The sequence below is a fragment of the Coturnix japonica genome, chromosome 5 (assembly GCF_001577835.2).
Source record: "Coturnix japonica isolate 7356 chromosome 5, Coturnix japonica 2.1, whole genome shotgun sequence".
Classification (NCBI taxonomy): Eukaryota; Metazoa; Chordata; class Aves; order Galliformes; family Phasianidae; genus Coturnix; species Coturnix japonica.
The window spans coordinates 32,891,369-32,910,141 of record NC_029520.1 but is presented as its reverse complement, the minus strand read 5'-3'; the positions used below and the strand labels follow the sequence as shown (position 1 = coordinate 32,910,141).

Genomic DNA, 18,773 nt, shown 5'->3' with positions numbered 1-18,773 from the left:
TCTTACAGAAGTTAAACCAGTTCCTCCTATATTTTAAATCAAAAGCACGTGTTACTGTAATACGTGATTATTCATGAAAAGTCTGTGAGTAGTGGTGAAGAAATGAACACAAATTTCTGTGGGGGTTAGGTACCTTTTTAAGCAATAATGTTTGAATATTGTCATCTTTTGCTGACAAGCCAACATTTCTCATTTTATTCTTTTAGACTCTTATAGTAGCTTGGATCAAAGCAAATCTAAATGTGTACATCTCTCGAGAACTTTGGGATGACTTACTGTCTGTCATGTCATCACTGACATACTGGGAAGAGCTGGCCACTGAGTGGTCACTGACAATGGAGACCCTAACTAAAGTGTTAGCTAGAAACCTGTATAGTCTGGACCTCAGTGATCTGCCATTGGATAAGTTAAGTGAGCAGAAGCAAAAAAAACACAAAGGCAAAGGTAAGACAACACTGTACACTCATCATAAGAGTCTGTGCAGAACTAATGAGACGTAACATCAACAGAGCATTAATCCTGTCTTTTTAGTATACAGTTATGCATCTCTGTCACCTAAAATAACCACCTTTAAGATAAAGCTGCTTTTTATAACTACTACAAAATTCTACCGCAAATGTTCAGTTCAGCAAATAGGCACTCACAGAATTTAGTTTTTAAAGGTGTGTAGAATTAAACCAAAATTGTTATGCTGCCATGGGTTATACTTCTCTACAGTTATCAAGACAATTAAATAGCTGAGTCCCTAATCATAATGCCTCGAAATTAGTGAAGATTACACGTCTGGTGACAATTAACTGGGTAGTAAGTGGCTATTGCAAGCATAATTGGAACATTGATCCTGAAATCTTATGAATGTTGATTAAAGGTGAAATGTGAGATGAATGTAGTTTTGTCAAAGTGGCTGACTGTTGAGGTGGAAGTATACTAGTACCATATTAATGGTACCAATTTTTAAGCCGATTCCTATATGATGCAGAAAAAATGGTGTGGGACAAAACATGGGGATAGAGGGTAGCTACTTGCTGATATTGCTACCGCTGAGACAGAAAGTCTGTCCGTATGCATAGAATGTTGAATTGGCATTGGCAAAACCTGGATTCTATTCCCAGATTAGAAACTGAATTTCTGCATGTCATCATGAGAAATGATTTCTGCCTTGCTTTAGTCTTATGTAAAACAGGGGTAATAATACTGATCTTCTTTAAAAAGAGCTTTGAGATCTAATAGGAAGAGGCAAAATTATGTTTAAGATGAGTAATAAGTATGGAGAAAAAGTATGGTTTTAATTCTACTTTTTCATCTCTCTGTATTCTAATTGATGTGGTTCTCTATTCAAATCTGAGGGAAGGTACTCGCTGCTTCACTAGTGAGTGAGAAATAATCAATGCCCTATCTTAAAGCGAATGTTACCATAAGTTGTTTGTAGTAAAGACATCTAATGTGTTTCCAAATTCCTCATCTTGGGCACAGACATTTCACACTTTCATTTTATTCTTCTGCTACATGACAGCTGAATAAACTTTCTTTTTCTTCAGTTGACCTTGAGAGTTTGTTCCAGACCATGCCTTTTCGTTTCACTCTACTATATAGATTTCTTCTTTTGTTCATAAGACATTTTAAAAAACAAGTATGATGTTGGATAAGAATATGTATTGTTATTTTGAATATAGTCTTTAAAAATATTTTGAATTATCTACATTACCCATACAGAGCCACTTGAGTTTATGCAAACTTTCAGTAGCAGAATTCCACAGAAAGCTACCATTGTTAACTGTTGGTCACAGAATCAACTTTAGTGGGTTCTGGAAATAATTAATCACTTAAATATTGTGCCCAGTTTGTTTGGCCCTACTCATTTGTTAGTAGCAATGACTGTGCACTATGAAGGCACAATTTCCAGGGAGATGCCTTTTAATGGTTTAACTGTGATCACAATTTGTGATCATGAGTCAGTTCAGTGTGGGTAAGGAAATACATTGCAAATGTTTTTTCAGTTCAGTGGGATTTTTTTTTATTTCTTTATGTGTTTGTTGTCTTTATTTCATGTTCCTCAAGTCACAAAGTTATCTGACAAAGAACCGCAGTGTTAATGGTATGCAACGTATGGTTTTGTGTGTTTTGTCTAATAGAAACAGCAAACATTGAAAGAAAAAATTCTATAATTTCACGTTTTGTCTACGATCTTTTCAAAACCAGTTTTCATGTGATTTTGTACTTGATTGATCAGAAAAGAAAATCACAATAATGTAATAGCACTGGTGTTTCTGAAACATTTTCAGGACTCCTCAATTAATGCTGATTGAGTGGGTTTAGGCATACTTAAAAATAGCAATTTGCTGCTTAGCTTTTAACGTTGTGCTAGCTCCAATACTTTGTTCTATCCAAATTTAAATCTCTCTGAAGGAACACAAATCTCTGGTGATACCAGCATAGAAGTATATAGATTTGCAATTCTATTTTTGCAGGGGTTGGGCATGAATTCCCCAAATCTTCTGTGGATAAATCCTTTTCTAGAGGCTGGAGCCGTGATCAGCCTGGACAGGCTCCAATGAGACAACGGAGTGCTACAACCACTGGATCTCCAGGAACTGAAAAGGCAAGAAGCATAGTACGGCAGAAAACTGTTGGTATGTATCTGTAAATGCTGATATAAGTGACAGTTGAGAAAGGGAAAAGAATTAATAATTGTCTTTGTGGCTACACAGTTAACTTTTTTCCGCAGGAGTATACTTTTTTAAATAACTGGTTGAAGGTTAAGTGTAAATTATGCAGTCTTGTGTGTTTTGAGGGCAGCTGAATAGCTTGTTGTTAATACAATTGCAGTTACTGTAAATGAAAGTAATAGAGTTATGGCTTAATTTTGAATAAGTTTTGATTGCATGTTTAGCCTACATTAGAAAAATAATACAGTTGTACATGTGTGAAAAAGGAAAAAGAAAGCTGGAAAGGTTTGAGCAACGCTATGGATAGTTGGCTCTTTAAGTCATACTGTACAAAGTAGGTTGCATATTTTCCAGCTGCAGAAAGAAAAGTGCAAGAAATACATATGTATCTGCATAGTTCATAAAATCTGTTGTCTTTTACTATACCTAGAATCTTGCATTAATGACAGATTGGTGCATCTCTGTGCAGTTCGCTGTTTCTGAAGTGACTTCTCTTACAGTTTCGTGACTTGCAGATACTGTTTAGTTAGAAATGAGTGATGCTAGACAGTGCTTTAAGTGGACTGTGCAAAAGGAGACTCATTTACATTTGTATGATTTGAGTGCAATGTCTTATTGAACTGGACTTCTAATTTCTTTATTCTCTTGTCTCATCTTATGGACCTCAGTGCTATCCATTATGTGAAGGATGGTTCAACTCTCTTCACTTGTTCCTTTAAAGTAACACTTTAAGGACAATCTTACGCTTTTTCACTATCTCTATAATAGTAGTGAGTTCACTCATGATGCATTTTTTCTTCACTGATAATTCTTGGGAGCAGGTACCGTCTGACCGAATTTAGGAAGCAGGAATGTGTATTAGTAGTTGAATATATATTCAGTCATATTAGCTTTTCAGAAATTAACATTATTATCTTTTCACAAAGAAAAGATGGGTTGTTTTATTTTTTATTTTTTGTTTTGTTTTCTGTCTCAGATTATTTTGCCAGTATTTCTATTTGAACATTTAAGAAAATTATCTTACTCCAATTTTACATTTTGTTTACTAGTAGCTTCTAAAGTTTTCTATTTGGGTGGCAGAGCTGATTAGTTGTAAGCAGTACTCCAAAAATGCATATTCAAATGCTACACAGCTTTTCCTTTATCTCATGATGACAGCTCTAGCTTGACTCAGCAGTTTTTCTTACAGATCACAAATACTTTAAATGTAATTTCTGCTTCTCTGTAAGTAGGTTGTGATTGCAATGTTTTTCTCTCTAAGTCTTAATTGTCTTAACAAGGTGAAGCTTGTGTTAACACTTCTCCCTCTCATACTGTTATTTCAGATGTTCTGTTAGAAGGTTATACAACTTGATCAATTTTGTAAAGGTTTTGTTATGCTTTTATTGGAAAGATGTCTATTCATGTGATGTTAGCCCTAAAAAAAATTGAGCTTATCTAATCAAGCTATATATTGACCTCATAAGTAGCAATTAATAAGCCAAATTTGTACTGTTACCAGGTAAAATTTCAGATCTATTCATATTGTAGTATACCACTTGTGAACAAGCATCTCAGTATTGGCAGAATAATTTTAAAAGATGAAAACCCAAACAAAGTTGTCAGCTCTAGAGTCCCAAACTCTGCAGGTTTTAAGATGTTGATAAAGCATATGCTACAAAAGCATATGTCCTTGTTACTGTCTCAGGTCTGCTAAGAGTCCTGTCAAGGTGCTTCCTAGCATGTACCAGTTAAAACAGGGTCGCATATTTAAAAACTGGATGATAGCGACAGTAAGTGCGATTTTCTGCATAGCATTTTGCCGGTCAGTTTGTCTCCTTCAATTTAATGCCACAAGCAATACTTGGAACTGAGACAAACCTTGGATGTGTTGCATGATAACTCATATGTAGTATATTTCCTATGATTTTGAGTAATATACTCTTTATATCTGAGTAGGGGAGATGTGCATGTTGAATATTTTATGGTAAGAAAAAGCTGGGGTTTCTTTTTTGTCTGTTTTTTGTTGTACACATTTAGTGTACGTCTGCACACCTTTGTTTTTCAAGCCATCCTCATGCCAGCGCACATCTATGGCTGCACCAAGTTTGTGTGTATGTGGTTTACTCAAACGAAAATCACAGCTTTTCTGATATGCGGTGTGTACATTTTTAGCCTGAACTTATGTAAAGTAATTTTTGGTAAAGGGCCTTTAAATGTGATATGCATATGGGTTGAAAAATCTTTTGTAGGGCTAAGTGTGGAATTTGTAGCCTAGGCAGCAGATTCTTGTCCTGTAAAAATATCAGGACAGAAACAATTTAGGAATCCATTCCTCTGCTTTTTTCTGTAGACAGTAGTCGAAGGTCTTAAAGCAACAAATACCTAGTACACATTCTAGTATCAAATCTGCATCTACTTGGCTAATGAATTGATATGACACATCTTATTTAAAACCAATGCCCAGGGAGCTCCAATTTTCCTTTTTAGCATCTCAGAGTTATTTTCCTTTTAAGTCTCTCCTTCCACCTTCCAAACAGCCTATGAGAAATCCTGTCCCTTCTTGCTCAAATCAACATAAAATGGTGGGAAAGGTAGAATCAAATTAGAAGGGATGCTTCTTTTTAACAATTTGCGTCCAACACAGCATCCAATCTCAAAAGTTTGGTCTATTTTCTGTGTAGGTTGACATTTTTTTCACTTGCGTAAATTGATTTAAAAAGGCGTAATGATGAACGCAGTGCAGCTAACTCGCTGTATTCTGAATTTTAATGTTGTATCTCTTAAAGAGAAGTTACAACTGTGCAGGTAGTTGCTTTTTTAAAAAAGAAAAGTTGCTTTCTGTCTTATGAGCTTAATGAATGGCCTCATTCTTAAAACATTTGTCTTTCTGAATTTATGTTTCTTCAAACTGATGTTAATTTTCTGCTTAAGGTGTGCTGCATTTGTCAAATGTGTTTTCTGCTCTGTATGTTTTGGCCTACTCAAGTTACCTTCTTGTTGCTGCATTAGGGACAGTTCTCTAACCTGATTTGTGAGCGTGATGTACTGAAGTTTTTCTGTACTCCATTCTGTTCTTATGATTCCCACACTGATCAGAAGCACTGAAATTTCAGAGGGTATATTCCATATTGTTTTGAAATTGTGCATGCAAAAATTCAAAGACTACTTAAATACTGCACTGACAATGTTTAAGATGCACTTGAAGTTTCCTTAAAATAAGTTTATCAATAATTATTTTAGCAAAAGTTTTCAAATTTGCAACAACCTGAAAAGGAAACTGCTTGAAACTATGAATATTACTTTCTGAAGAACTTTCACTGTATTTTGAGATTGAATGCATTATCAGTTCTTGCTATACCTTACTCTGACAAAGGAAGACAAGTGTAATGAAGGTTCACTTCAAATGTATTGGAAAAGCTATACGTATCACCTTGATCCTGTTGCTACAATTCTTATGTATGTTTTCCTTCTGTAGGGACTGTTGGCAGGAGGGGTGATACAGAAAGATTAATTAGGATCAGTTTAGCAAGATTTATTTGATATCTAGTAAAATAAGAATGTAACACTTTATGTTGACAAACAGTTTAATTTCAGTCTCTTCATTTTTAATGCAGAAACATGATGTATTGTATTTGAAGTTTCTCCACATACAATTGCTTTTTTTTTTTTTTACATTTTTTAACCTTTTTGAGAGTTAAAGGCTTTGGTTATGGGTAAAATTTAGATGTACTTGTGTGTGAGTAGTCCAAAGGAAAGGAGAAAAATATAAATGTAGAGTTAGTTGTTTTTGTGTTGAAAATATGAATTTCTGAGTGCTTGTGGAGTGGTTTTAACTTTGATTTTTCAACCCTTGATGCAATGGGAAAAAAAAACTGTTAATTAGTTTCTTGGTTTTTGAATGCAAAATCTCTGTAGTAGTCATAATAAAGGCATTGTTTCTGCTTTACATAAAGATTAAAAACTCAAAATGTCGTACGTGTCCACTGATTTTTTTTCTTTCTTACAGCTCTGCCAATATCTGCCGTGCTGAAATGTTTTAATTTTTAAATTTTCTTCCTTTTTATCTTTGTTTTCTCTGTTGCTGCTTTTTCTGTGACACAAGCCTTTCATTATAGTCACTCTTCTTTTTTCCTTCCCCACTTCTTTCTTTTCCTTTTTAAAGCCATGAGAAGCCGATCCATTGGTGAATGTGCTCTGCCATCGGCCTATATACGCAGTGCTAAAAGTGCTCCTGTTCTGATCCATACTTCCAAACCCTTCTTGCCTGATATTGTTCTCACTCCCCTTTCTGATGAGCTTTCAGGTAGTGCCACCTCTGCTAATTTCTGCACCCCCTTTATCACTTTTTTAAACCTTCTGCTTTCAAATTCTGCAAAATCATTAATTTTTTTAAAGTACTTGGGGGATGGGGGGAGAGGGGAAGAGATTAAGAATGAATATTTGGACTTATGTAAAGTATCATGCTATTTTGCAATTCATTCTGGAACTGTTAGAAGTTAGTGCTGTGCCAATGTTTACTATCATAAAAAAATAAACCGAGAGGAATATCTTGCTTTTATAATTATTTGGTAAACAATAATAGAGCTTCTGTCTACCAGAGAGTACAGCTAATGTAAACGTTTTGTTTGTGATTAGTAACGGAGGAAAAGGAGGAAGCTTTGGTTTGACTTGGCATTTAAATCTTTCTTCTTAAATTCTGGATTTCAGTTTTGGATGTTGTGTGGCCAACCATGATAACTCTATAATTTAACTCCTGTGGGAAATAAAAAGAACGCAACTTTCTGAAGCGTATGGTATCATTTAATGTGCTTTACAGAATGTCTGATTTTATTAATATATAAAAATATTGTGTATACATATTAGTATTGGATTCTGAAGTGCTTTGATTTGGTTTGGTTTCCCAAATTATCTGTCTTTACATATTTATCATTTTCTGTAATGTTACATTTGGCTGTGCAGGATGATTAGCTAGAATTTTTCACAGTGGTTTTCGTTGGATAATTTTCTTTCACCAAATAGGTAGGACAGTTAGGATTAGCTCGTATGAAATTTTATGGATAATGTTGTCATTTTTTTTCTTCTACTCCAGCTATTACTTAGGTAGAAATTAGTACAGTGTAAGGCTGACAATTATATTGTGCCTTTGTCTCAATGAGTGAAAGAACAAAAGTGCATTGGAAAAGCTACATACAAATAGGACTTACTGTCAGTAAAATTTGGTAAGGAAGATAGGTTCTATTTGGTTTTTTTCCGCCTGTCTTTGTTACCCAAGAAGTATCAAGAACCGTACATTGAAAATTGTACTTTATTAGGTAGTGCCAGAATGTGCTTGTATTTTAGCATATATGTCTCCACCTAATGCTGAAAAGCTGTCTTTTCTTTCTGCCTTCTAGCAGAAAAATAGGAGGTTGGGTTGGTGTTGAGGAAAGTTGCAATCAGTTGAGATTAGCTAGAACTGCCAATTTCAGTCTCTTTCTTATTCTAGCATATTAGGGAGCGGGCAGTATTTCTTCCAAGTACGTGCCTTGTTAAAGATACAGCTCTCTGCAACAACAATTGTAATGGGTTTGGTAAAATCTATTCAGGAATTTTTAAAGTCCCATTTTGATGGTAACTAGTGTACAAGCATGATCTCTGATTTCCAAGGAGGCTGTTCATTTGGATTTTAAAACATTATCTTTATTTTCAATGCTGATACTACAAAAAAAAATGTATTTCCTTAATTTCTTCTTCTGTTCTACAAAAATGAATTTTCTATTGGCACAAGCACTACACGTTTGTATGAAAATCTTTGTGTACTTGTATGTGATATTCACGCGTACATGAGCGCCTATTAAGTAATACTGGATCAACATTGAAATAAATCTAGCTGAATTTATTTCAATGTGTGGAGCTGCTTGGCGTGCTTTTGGAGTTCTCCATCCAGTAATTTTTAGCATCCTAGAAAATCATAATCACTGCATGCTTGCCTAGTATGCAATCCTTAGACTGGTACTTTAAAATGGAGTCTATGAAACATGAAAGATGTATATTGAGGCTCACGATGAGATCATTTTATCATATTATTTTAATCAATAATATTATTGTATAAGTTTTAGAGGCATCCTGTGATCCTCAGATGCGGCTTTCATTAAAACCTATTTCTTAAAGCTGTGCAGAAACTGTTTAAGAATTATCCATACTAATATCTGCCTAAATCAATGAAAGACTGAAGTATCAATTCTAGCTAAAGAGAGACACCCTTCATTTCTGAGGATGTTAGTCTGTATAGTTAGTAATAAACTGAATGGGAATATTGTTTAGTAAGTTGTTGTTGATGAAAGCAGAAGAGAAAGGAAAGGGTTAATAAATTGTGCACTATACAGCTATTTTCGGTTCATGTTTATTTTCTGAATGAGCTGGTATGTCTACTCTTTTTTTCACCGTAGACTTCTGTGTCTTGTCTAATAGCTACTGTACAGTTAGTAAACTTTGAATCAGATCAAATTTTAATTTTCAAATAAGAGTTTCCTTGAAAATTTGAGTGTGGAAATAATGGCTTTTCGTCTTATTTCAGCACATGCGTTAAGTTCAACTGTATCTGATTCCTCCAGGTTATGTGCTTTGCTCAGAAGGAAATTATAACAAAATTCATCTCTGTCTTTCTCAGAAAAGTGTGAGCGCTTCAAAATGGTCAATTAAGGTGACTTCAGGTTATCATGCTATGCAGTATTGTTGAAATAGATGTTGACATCTATTCATGAAGTAATTATCTGAAATACTTTAAAGTCAATTCAACATAATTTCTTTATTTTGGCAATAACACATCAGATTTGAGGGAAGGGGCTTAAATTGTGTGATATGCTGAATTTAAGTAAATGCAGTAAATTTAAGTACCACTGCAGTGCTGAAGATAAACCCTGTAGACAGAACAAGGTAAGTCTTTTTACTGTGGCAAGTAAGGGTTGTTGTTCGTTTAAGCTCTTTATTGCAATTCCTGTTTATAAAAGCATATCCAGAACAAGTCTTAAAAAAAAAATCTGAAGAATAAGTGATTCTATGAAAACAAAGCCAATGGAAAACTGACTAAGCTGTTTTTGCCTTATGTTTCAAGTTCCTATCCTGTGAAAAGTAATGAATCCATGAAATTTTTAAAGAGATGCTTATCCTTGCCTTTATTATAGGTTTTATAGTATGCAGTATTCCTATTTATAAGAAAAATTCGATGAGGAATGTGAAAGCTTTTTATTTAGGTGGATAACATGAAGTGGGCTGACTGTATTTCTGTACATTTCCTCAGTGGCCCATGTTGACTGCTTTCTTTGCAGTTAACTATGATTTGTACTAATGCTGAAGTATTTGCAGCCTCAATAGAGACAAGGAATTACTGATTTAAATGGTCATAACAACTGTTCTTGTTGTAAGTAAAAGTGATTTAACTCCACTGTTAACTATTGTGTGGCTGCAGGATTTGTTCAATATCTTTGTTACAAAACTCTTAATCTGACAATTCTTATGAGTTCCTTGAGTAAAACTTTAAGAAGATGGAAAGGTTAGATTCCATTTAGCATTTAGTTTTGGAATTTCAAGATGAGACATTCCACAAAGTGTTTTTCTAGGGAAAGAAGATGTATTATATATGTATATCCATAATTTATAGTAATCTTCTCCAGCTCTTCTTTGTCATTTAAGAACTTAAAAAAAAATAAAAAAATCTATGTCTTCAGATATACACTATATTATGTTTGCCATAATATTTATAACTATACATTACTATTCTTTCTGATATTTCAGTGATTTATGCATGTCCACACAAGTTATGAAAAAAGTAAGACTTTATCTCTTCAGTAGACAGTTCTGATTTGCCAGAAAACTTACACGTTCTCCTTGGAGTTTTGTATTTTCTGAAGATGTAAATTCTATGAAGAGTAGTACTGTTAAGCTCATTTATATTGCAGGTTAATGTTTCTTCAAGATAGATGGAATAATAATGCTTGAATTATTGAACTTATTGGCACAGCCCTAGCTTTAACTGTATTTCCAAATGTTCCATGGTCTCACTGTTTGTTCTCATGCATGTTAACATTTAAAACTATGTTCTGATGCTCTAACTCATTTATATTGCATTTTGTACTGGTTATTATGTGCGTTTGTTTTTAACACTCTAGTACTGAAAAAAAGTATTTTCATTGTACATAATTAAACAAGGCTCTGGACTTTCCTGGCTTTTTCAGTCACAATTAGAATGTAGCAGTAAATATATTTTATCTTTCTATATGAACTCTGGTTTGTATTACATACACTTTTTTCCTACAGACATTGATGATGCTCAAATTCTTCCACGTCCACCTCGAGTCAGACATTTTTCACAGAGTGAGGATGCTCCAAGTGAAGTTTTTGGTGCATTAAGTGAGGAACAACCACTGCCACGAAGCAGCAGCACCTCTGACATCCTGGAACCATTCGCAGTTGAACGAGCCAAAGGTGCAGTTCCTGTCATTGACAGTTCATCCCATCATGCTCCAAGTTTACAGAGTTCCACTGAGACCTCTTCAATGCATAGATCCACTGAAAGCCATATTACTGATTCAAATAGCAGAGAGTCCTCCTTGGAAGTTGGGGATAGTATTTATGACCATCTTTGTCACTTAATAGGGCCAGTAGAATTTGAAAACACAACCTTTGAACAAAACCAGTATGTTGACCTTGAAGGTGAAGATGATCTTCTTTCCTCTCTGAGAGAATATCTTAAAGAAAAAGAAGAACTTTGCGGTAACTTTGAGATAGATGAATGTGAGGCTTCTGCTCATGAAGGTGATACATCAGTAAATAGGAATGATAGATTACCACTGGATGGATTAGCAAATAGTGATCAGACTGATCAATGCACGAATAGCGTCACTGTTACAGAAAGACCTGATAACCCAGAGCTGCACCTAGAACAAAACCAAAGTGGCTTTATAAGTAATATTGCACCTACTCAAATAGACATTTTTGCAAGAAATGAAGCACTCGATAAAGTCAGACAGTTAAATATTGATAAACAGTGTGAAAGTCTGTTTGATCATGGGCCAAGTAGTCCTAGCATCAAAGAAGGAAAAAGATATCTGTACAGGCAAGCAGCCACTGAAGCTGATGTAGATTCAGCCGTGGAAGCAGCATTAGCTGAAAAGCATAAAAGTGCTCAGTTTAACGAAAGAATAACCAACTCACGTGTTATGCATGCAAAGAAAATTCTTCCTAAAGCACAAGTTAACCCTCAAATGCCTCACAGCACAGGTACAAGCAAGCTGTCACCAACTAAAAGGAGTTTATCTGAAACCGTAACTCACAGGGCCAAGATCATGAAAATAACAGCTAAAAAAAGAAATAGCGTTCATGTAACTTTTAGACCATCTACAGAATCGGTTCAGTTTTACAATCCTCTTGAGAACAAAGAGGCTGCTTGGAAAGCAAGACTTCGTAAGCTTAGTGGCTTCAGCGGTAGTGGTAGTGGTAGCGGCAACAGCAGTAGTGGTACAAGCACCAGCTCATCAGCTGCCACGGAGCTGGTTAGACCTGGAATATATAGACCTCTAGATGCAATCAATGCTGCTTCACTTAGTAGCAAGCAAAGTAAAGAAATTACAGAAACTCAAGCAGCCGTGCTGCAAAAGGAAAGTATTGCAGTTAATCAGTTCCATAATCGTAGTGCATTTAGATCATCAGGTGAGGAGTCAGCGCAACAGCAGGGATCCCTGGGTGGTGTTTATAAAACTGTTGTACATGCTCTTTCGAAGCCGAAGGCAAATGTTTCCCCACAGAGACAGAACAGAATGCCAGCAGAGGCTCCACTGAGGGATCTGTACAGTCATGTAATGGGCTATTTTGGAAGGAAAGCTGCAGGTGAGCACTGACAGTGTGCAGAGTGCAAAAGGAGAAAGGCAGCACCAGTTTGGCTTAATGCAACTGAAGCAAGCTGTGATAAGCAATCAAAAGGCTTTGGGATGATCACTGCTTTTCCTGTTTGGTTATGCATGCGCCTATAGCCAGCTGATTTTTCTCCCAGCCTAAGTTACTTCTACATACTTGAAATTACTAATTTTCCTTTTAAAAATATTTGGTTGTGAACCTCTTTGCTGCTGAAGACCATCAGGTTAGGGAAGAGGAAGAGACAGTAAATGACCTAATAAAGACTAAGCCTTGAAAATTCTGCATTTTCATCTACCATACAGAGCCTCAGAATTCAGCCTACTGAATGACTGGCATGTGCACATTATATCAGAATGTACTATTCTGCTCCAACTAGTTTGCTTGTCAGAAGGACCTGGCTATCTACCAGCTAGGTTCAATTAATTTCATTTCTGGTTCATTTAGTGTATTTTCTTCCTCCTCCTCTGCTCCTCCTTCTTATCATCCTCCAAAACAAAAAGGCCCCTCAAATTTACATTTGGAGGTCAGTTTAGATACCTTTTTAAAAACAGTTTAAAAAACAGAAAGCTGTTACCAGAATGATTTTGTTCTGACAGTTCTCTGTGAGTAGTCTTACAGTTTTGTGTGAATCTTTTTTGAATTCTGCTGTAGGCCTTTCTGTGTGCACTCATCAAAACTGATACAGTTACATCTTGGCAACATCTTTTGTTGCTTTTTTTTTTTCCTTGGAATCATTGATGTTCATGAAGGTCTCCTGATAGTCCTCCTGCTTACTATGAGACCTTCGTGGACTGATCAAAAGAGAAGGCTGTGGCTCTAACATCCATTGGCTTAGTTCAAATCATAAATGACCTTAAATAAACATTAAATTAACTTTCAGCAGTAATGTAGGTTTTCTTTTTTTCTCCCTTTTACACTGGCATGATTAACGGCACATTCTGTAACGCATCCTGCATTGAGATGTTAATGCCACCTGAGGGCAGTCTGTGAAAGCGTAGCACCATGACAAGTGGGCAGTGATGTGATTGTCACTTTCCTCAAAAAAGTTCTCTGCTTCTCTGCAGAATCTGATCTTCTGAAAGAGAAATCTAGAAAAAAATTATTTGAAATCCATAACATCTAGCAGAGCCTCAATATTAGGATAAACTAAAACCCTATTGTGGTCCCAAGAGAGAGCACACTGAGGAAAAAATTATTATAGAGGAAAAAAGAACTGAAGTAACATGAAAACTAGAGGATCATGCAGCTGGGTGTAGCAGCCACAGTCAAATACAGAAAGTATAATTTATCAACAATACAAATTGATAATTGAGTTAACTTAATTGTACATCACCATTGATCGTCCAGAGATTGAATTTTCATTCCAAATAGTAGCATGTTATTTTATTACATAACTTTTTAAATCTGCACTATTTATACTAAACGTATACAGTGCCACATTGGCATTTGTCATTATCTTATGTTGCAGTCTAGTGTGCTTTTCCTACTACATTGCTCTTTATTAAGAGTGCAATGAAGAAGGAGTACCTGTAGGAATTGTATAAAATTTTTAGGACTTATTAACATAATTTTTTGTGACATGGAGGAAGAATACATGCTGTATCCTTAAAGCAAGCATTAACAACTTTAAGTAGTGCTTACCTATAAGCTTTCTTGCTCTTAAAGGTTGTACTGGAAATTGACTAACACCTGCTTAGTGGGAAGAAGTGGTTTACTAATTCCTACAGTAGAATCTGCTTAAAAAGTGGGAAAGTCTTAAAATGCATGTTTGGCAATTTTGAATTTTTAATTTCTATTAGCAGGGCTTCTTTGTTTGTTGTCTTTTGTTTGGAATATATGTGTTCTTTACTATATACAGTTATTCATTTGCTTTTAGCTAATAGAGAGGACATGAGTCAAAAGCTGCACCCTATTGATAGTGATATTGGCAGTAGCAATACGAATGTTCCTGATATCATGGATGAATTTATAGCTGAGAGACTCCGCAGTGGTAGTACACTGGTAAGCCTTTAAGCTTCCTATGTTAATGATATGTAAGTCTGCAGGTACGTGTAAATAATCAGGTCGTTTGTGAATGACTTTTTAAGTCAGCTCACTACTTATTAAGATATTCATCTTACTCTGAATTTTATGCATCAGAAAGATGTCAGAATATCACTGAAGTATTCCTTGGCTGTAAATTTTTGGCACAAGTTCATGTTATTTTATGCATACTTGATATCATTTCTATTAGAATTTCATTCTTCAAGCAATGCAGAAGTAACTGTCAGGTGTCTATTCTCATTGAATTAAATGGTTTTAATTGCAACTGAAAAGGTAGTTCCAAAGCTAATGTTTATATGTAAATTTGCAGTCTTTTGTGTGTTACTGTATTTAGGCACCATACTGGAGTACAGGAGTGTAGTACTATTCTCTACGATTTTAGTTAGTGAAACAGACTACAAAACTGCATTTGTACGTTTTTTCCTCCTTTTTTTTCCTTTCACTTAGAAGTGTTGAATAATTTCTTTCAAATAACTTTCTGTTAATAGAGCCATTTTTTTGTATTATTTATTCCTACACTTTTCCAGCCATGTCATTGTGGTTATGATTCATAATGAAAAATTTCAATCAATTTTAAGTTGATAATTTCTGGTTACCTTTGAGCATTTATCAAACAGAGCAACTGATTTGAAGTGTTCTAAGTGTTAAGTGTCAAAGAAAGGGGAAATATTCAAAGAAATAATGAAAATGAACAGAATGGGTAATAATTGAGATTGTTTGAAAGCTGTATGCTTCTAGATTAACTTTTTTCTCCTTAAAAAAAATAATATCTTAGAGGTGCTTCTATAAAAAGTTGCCAATGAATATCTTAGTTGTTGTTAGTAAGGAACAGAAGAAGATTCTTCAAAATGAGTGGAAAAATTAATTTGTCATTGTGTTTGATAGATGGCAAGAGAGGACCTGTAGGATTTGTTCAAATATCTGCATTTTACTCTTTGAATTTATTTTTAACAAACTTTGTTTCATCTGGAGTTACAAGGTGAAAATTCTGTTTTGAAAGATACTAAAGATAAACATCAGGATGCAATCAATAAAACAGAGATCATCACAACTGATCACAGGAGAGGAAAAAAAAAAAAAAGAATAGGGAGCACTATTCATGTTCATGTAGATGGGCAAGAATTTTGATTGTTAATCAACATTCAAAAAATATTAATAGACGTATAGAAAAATGATAGTTTCCTCACGTAGGAAACAAAACAGCCCAAGGTAAGCTTGAATAAGTATTATGAAACTTTGCCTGCTCTTGATGTTGCAATCTAATGCACAAAAAATGGATATTTTGGCTTTAAAAAAATGAAGTACCAGCTTACTGTTTTTAGATTGCTTGGTCTATCGAATACTAAAACTTTGTATCTTATCAGAATTATCAGTTGAAGTAAATAGCTAATTTGTAGCAGGATGTTAAAAGGAGAAGTGAAGTGATGAGACATAAAATAATTCACCTTCTGTCTCTTGACTTTCAATGCATAAAGGATTCAAGCTGTTTCATAAAAAGGCTTATCTATGTTTATCTTAGTTCCCACTGAAGCACACAGCGGTACTTTTCACTGCCCTTTCTGCTCTGTGAGGAGTGTCTTAAAGATTAAGACTCAAGTAGAGCAGCATGCGCTTACATGAGCAAAAATGTATGTCTTGTTTCTTCTATATGCTGTCTTAAATCAATGCTAAGTTTTTGGCTTAAGAATATTACTGTGTGAATTAGGAAAATTCTTTTGCTTGTGGTATATGTTAATTTTTTGCTTATAGGGAAAAAAAGAAAAGAAAGAAAAAAGAAAAAAAAAAAAAAGCCTATTGACCAAAACCCAACAGATTTCTTGAAATTTTTTTTTTCTGCATGTTAACAAGATTTGTTTATCAATTTAGACATAAATTGGAGGTAATGTATGTTTTTACTATTTTTTCCAAAGTCTTACGAAATACAAGAGGGACATACTTTGGTTTAAATCCAGGTCTTTTAAGATTTGTGCCTAGACATCCATTGTGAAAGCAAAATGGATATTTACTGAATTGTATGATGGCATGAGTTCTTCGCTTTCTGCTTTCCAGGGTTTTGGAAACTGTTGGCTCTGTACAACAATGACAATTTTTGGCTGAGGTTCATGTGAACAATTGATTGTATATAGACATTTGTGAATTTGTGATTGCTTCTCCCATTATAAGTAAATAAGCCATCCGAGGTTGTAACATACTTCATATCTCTTCAATGTTTAGAATGTGACAAGACGAGGAAGCAGTCCTGGCAGCCTGGAAGTTCCAAAAGACCTTCCTGATGTACTGAACAAACAGAACCAAATGCGTCCTATAGATGACCCAGGCGTGCCTTCCGAATGGACATCACCTGCTAGTGCAGGCAGCAGTGACCTCATCAGTTCTGATAGCCACTCAGACTCATTCAGTGCTTTTCAGTATGACGGACGCAAATTTGAAAGCAAGTATACTTTTCCAAAAGTAGGAACGTTTTTGGTTGACTGCTTGTGAACTTCCTTTTCCTAATTTTTGTAAGTTAAATACCAGTACTCTTCTGTAAAGAGAGCATATCTTGATTCCTCATTGAATTCACTGCTAATTTAATGGAACAAAGCAGAATTCATGAGAGAGGCTAGCATTTGTGTAGTATACTAATGAGCAAAACAGCACTGAAACATATTGCTCTACAATAGCTGAATGACAGTGCATGGAAGTTAGTAAACAAAACTGTCTTTGAAGTTTGCTATGCATAGCATGTAGAAATGAAAGATTGCTTCAGAATTTATTTTAATTCTTCTGAAACAAAAGTTCAGGTAAAATGTAGAGGTCATCTGTTATTTCTACAGTGGTCTTTGTGTAGCTGTAGATAGATAAAGATACTGTGTTATGGTAAAATTAGTATGCTTTTTAAAATGGCTTAATATGTTTTTCATTCATTTCCTGCATCTGTTCGTACTTATATGAATATTAAGGGGTTATTGCACTTAACTAGAACTATGAATTTTTTGTATTATGTAAGAGAGTAACACTGTTTATTTGGTAGAAGTATTTGTTGTATTTCTATATGTATTTTGGATATGTAGATGGTAGGTAGCTAAGTGATGCTAATTAAACTGTGTTTCAATGTGACATCTTCTCTTAAGTGTTGAGAAAGCAATTTGCCAGAATGCCATTTGCTGTAATATTTTTAGCTTGAAGTTAGTACTTTAATGAACAAGTTGGCTATTTCTAAGCTTATAAATTTTGCAAATAAATTCCTTAATGTAATTTTCCATTATTTTTACTTTATTCTCATTTAGGTACACTTACAGCGACTAAGCAGAATACAGGACATGCAATAGGAATGTCTCCTCCAGAAGTTCAGTCGCAGTTTTGTGACAGAAATGAGAATGTCCATAATAGCCAATTACTTTCTGCTTTTACATCTTATGTAAATTGTGCAACAGTGTGTTGGAAGCATAGGAGATGTACATACAAGTTTTACATGGATGATTTTGGAGGTGCTAGGCTTTTGTATTTTATATTAGTGGTATTTTTAAGTTATCAGTTAATACAGCTCTTTCCTCATACAGATTTCAGCTTTGGCACAGAGGCAGGGACACCAGCTTCCACTGATGCTGATGCAATTTCAGGACAACAACAGAGTGCTGAGGAACAAGAAGTAGCCAGTCTAACTACACTCCATATAGATTCGGAAACAAGTAGTCTGAATCAGCAACCGTTGTCTGCTGAAGCTGCAACTGTTACTGGTAAAATAGTTAATAACTAATCATTTGTTTCAGAATTTTTCCACCCATCTTGAAGAGTTCAAGATTCAGCTTCTGCTATGAATCTGTTCTGTAGAAGATGATTCTTGGATTTCAGTTATTTTTTTTTAATGCCATTAAATGCTGATGGGTGAAATTACACATGGTAGTTACCTTCATAATCCATGACTTGGTGCTAAATCTCTTTTAAACCTTTAGTGAGGAAATCTGTACAATTATCCAAGAAAACTGTTAGCACATAATGCAAGCTAGATCTTACAAGTGTTTTTATATTACTGTAGTCAAATAGCTAATTTTCAGTAAGCTATTTTTTTCTTGAAAGGCTTTGCCAGTGCTTTCAAACTAGTATGCAGAACTCTTATGGAATTCCTTTGTCTCTTAATTTCACTATATTGTCTCTTGTGAAATTTGAATCTTACAATATGCAAAATGTTATTGTGACTTGTAAGATCAG

The 18,773-nt window shown here is 34.8% G+C and overlaps 1 protein-coding gene across 1 annotated transcript in view; it reads left to right on the top strand.

Annotated features, from left to right (window-relative positions):
* RALGAPA1 (Ral GTPase activating protein catalytic subunit alpha 1) overlaps positions 1 to 18,773 on the top strand; it is a 106,999-nt gene that overhangs the window by 27,195 nt on the left and 61,031 nt on the right. Inside the window, 7 exon segments of the mRNA XM_032445110.1 lie at positions 207 to 444; positions 2,469 to 2,630; positions 6,811 to 6,951; positions 10,944 to 12,512; positions 14,416 to 14,540; positions 16,797 to 17,013; positions 18,125 to 18,301. Of these exon segments, the coding sequence (XP_032301001.1) occupies positions 207 to 444; positions 2,469 to 2,630; positions 6,811 to 6,951; positions 10,944 to 12,512; positions 14,416 to 14,540; positions 16,797 to 17,013; positions 18,125 to 18,301 (2,629 nt within the window).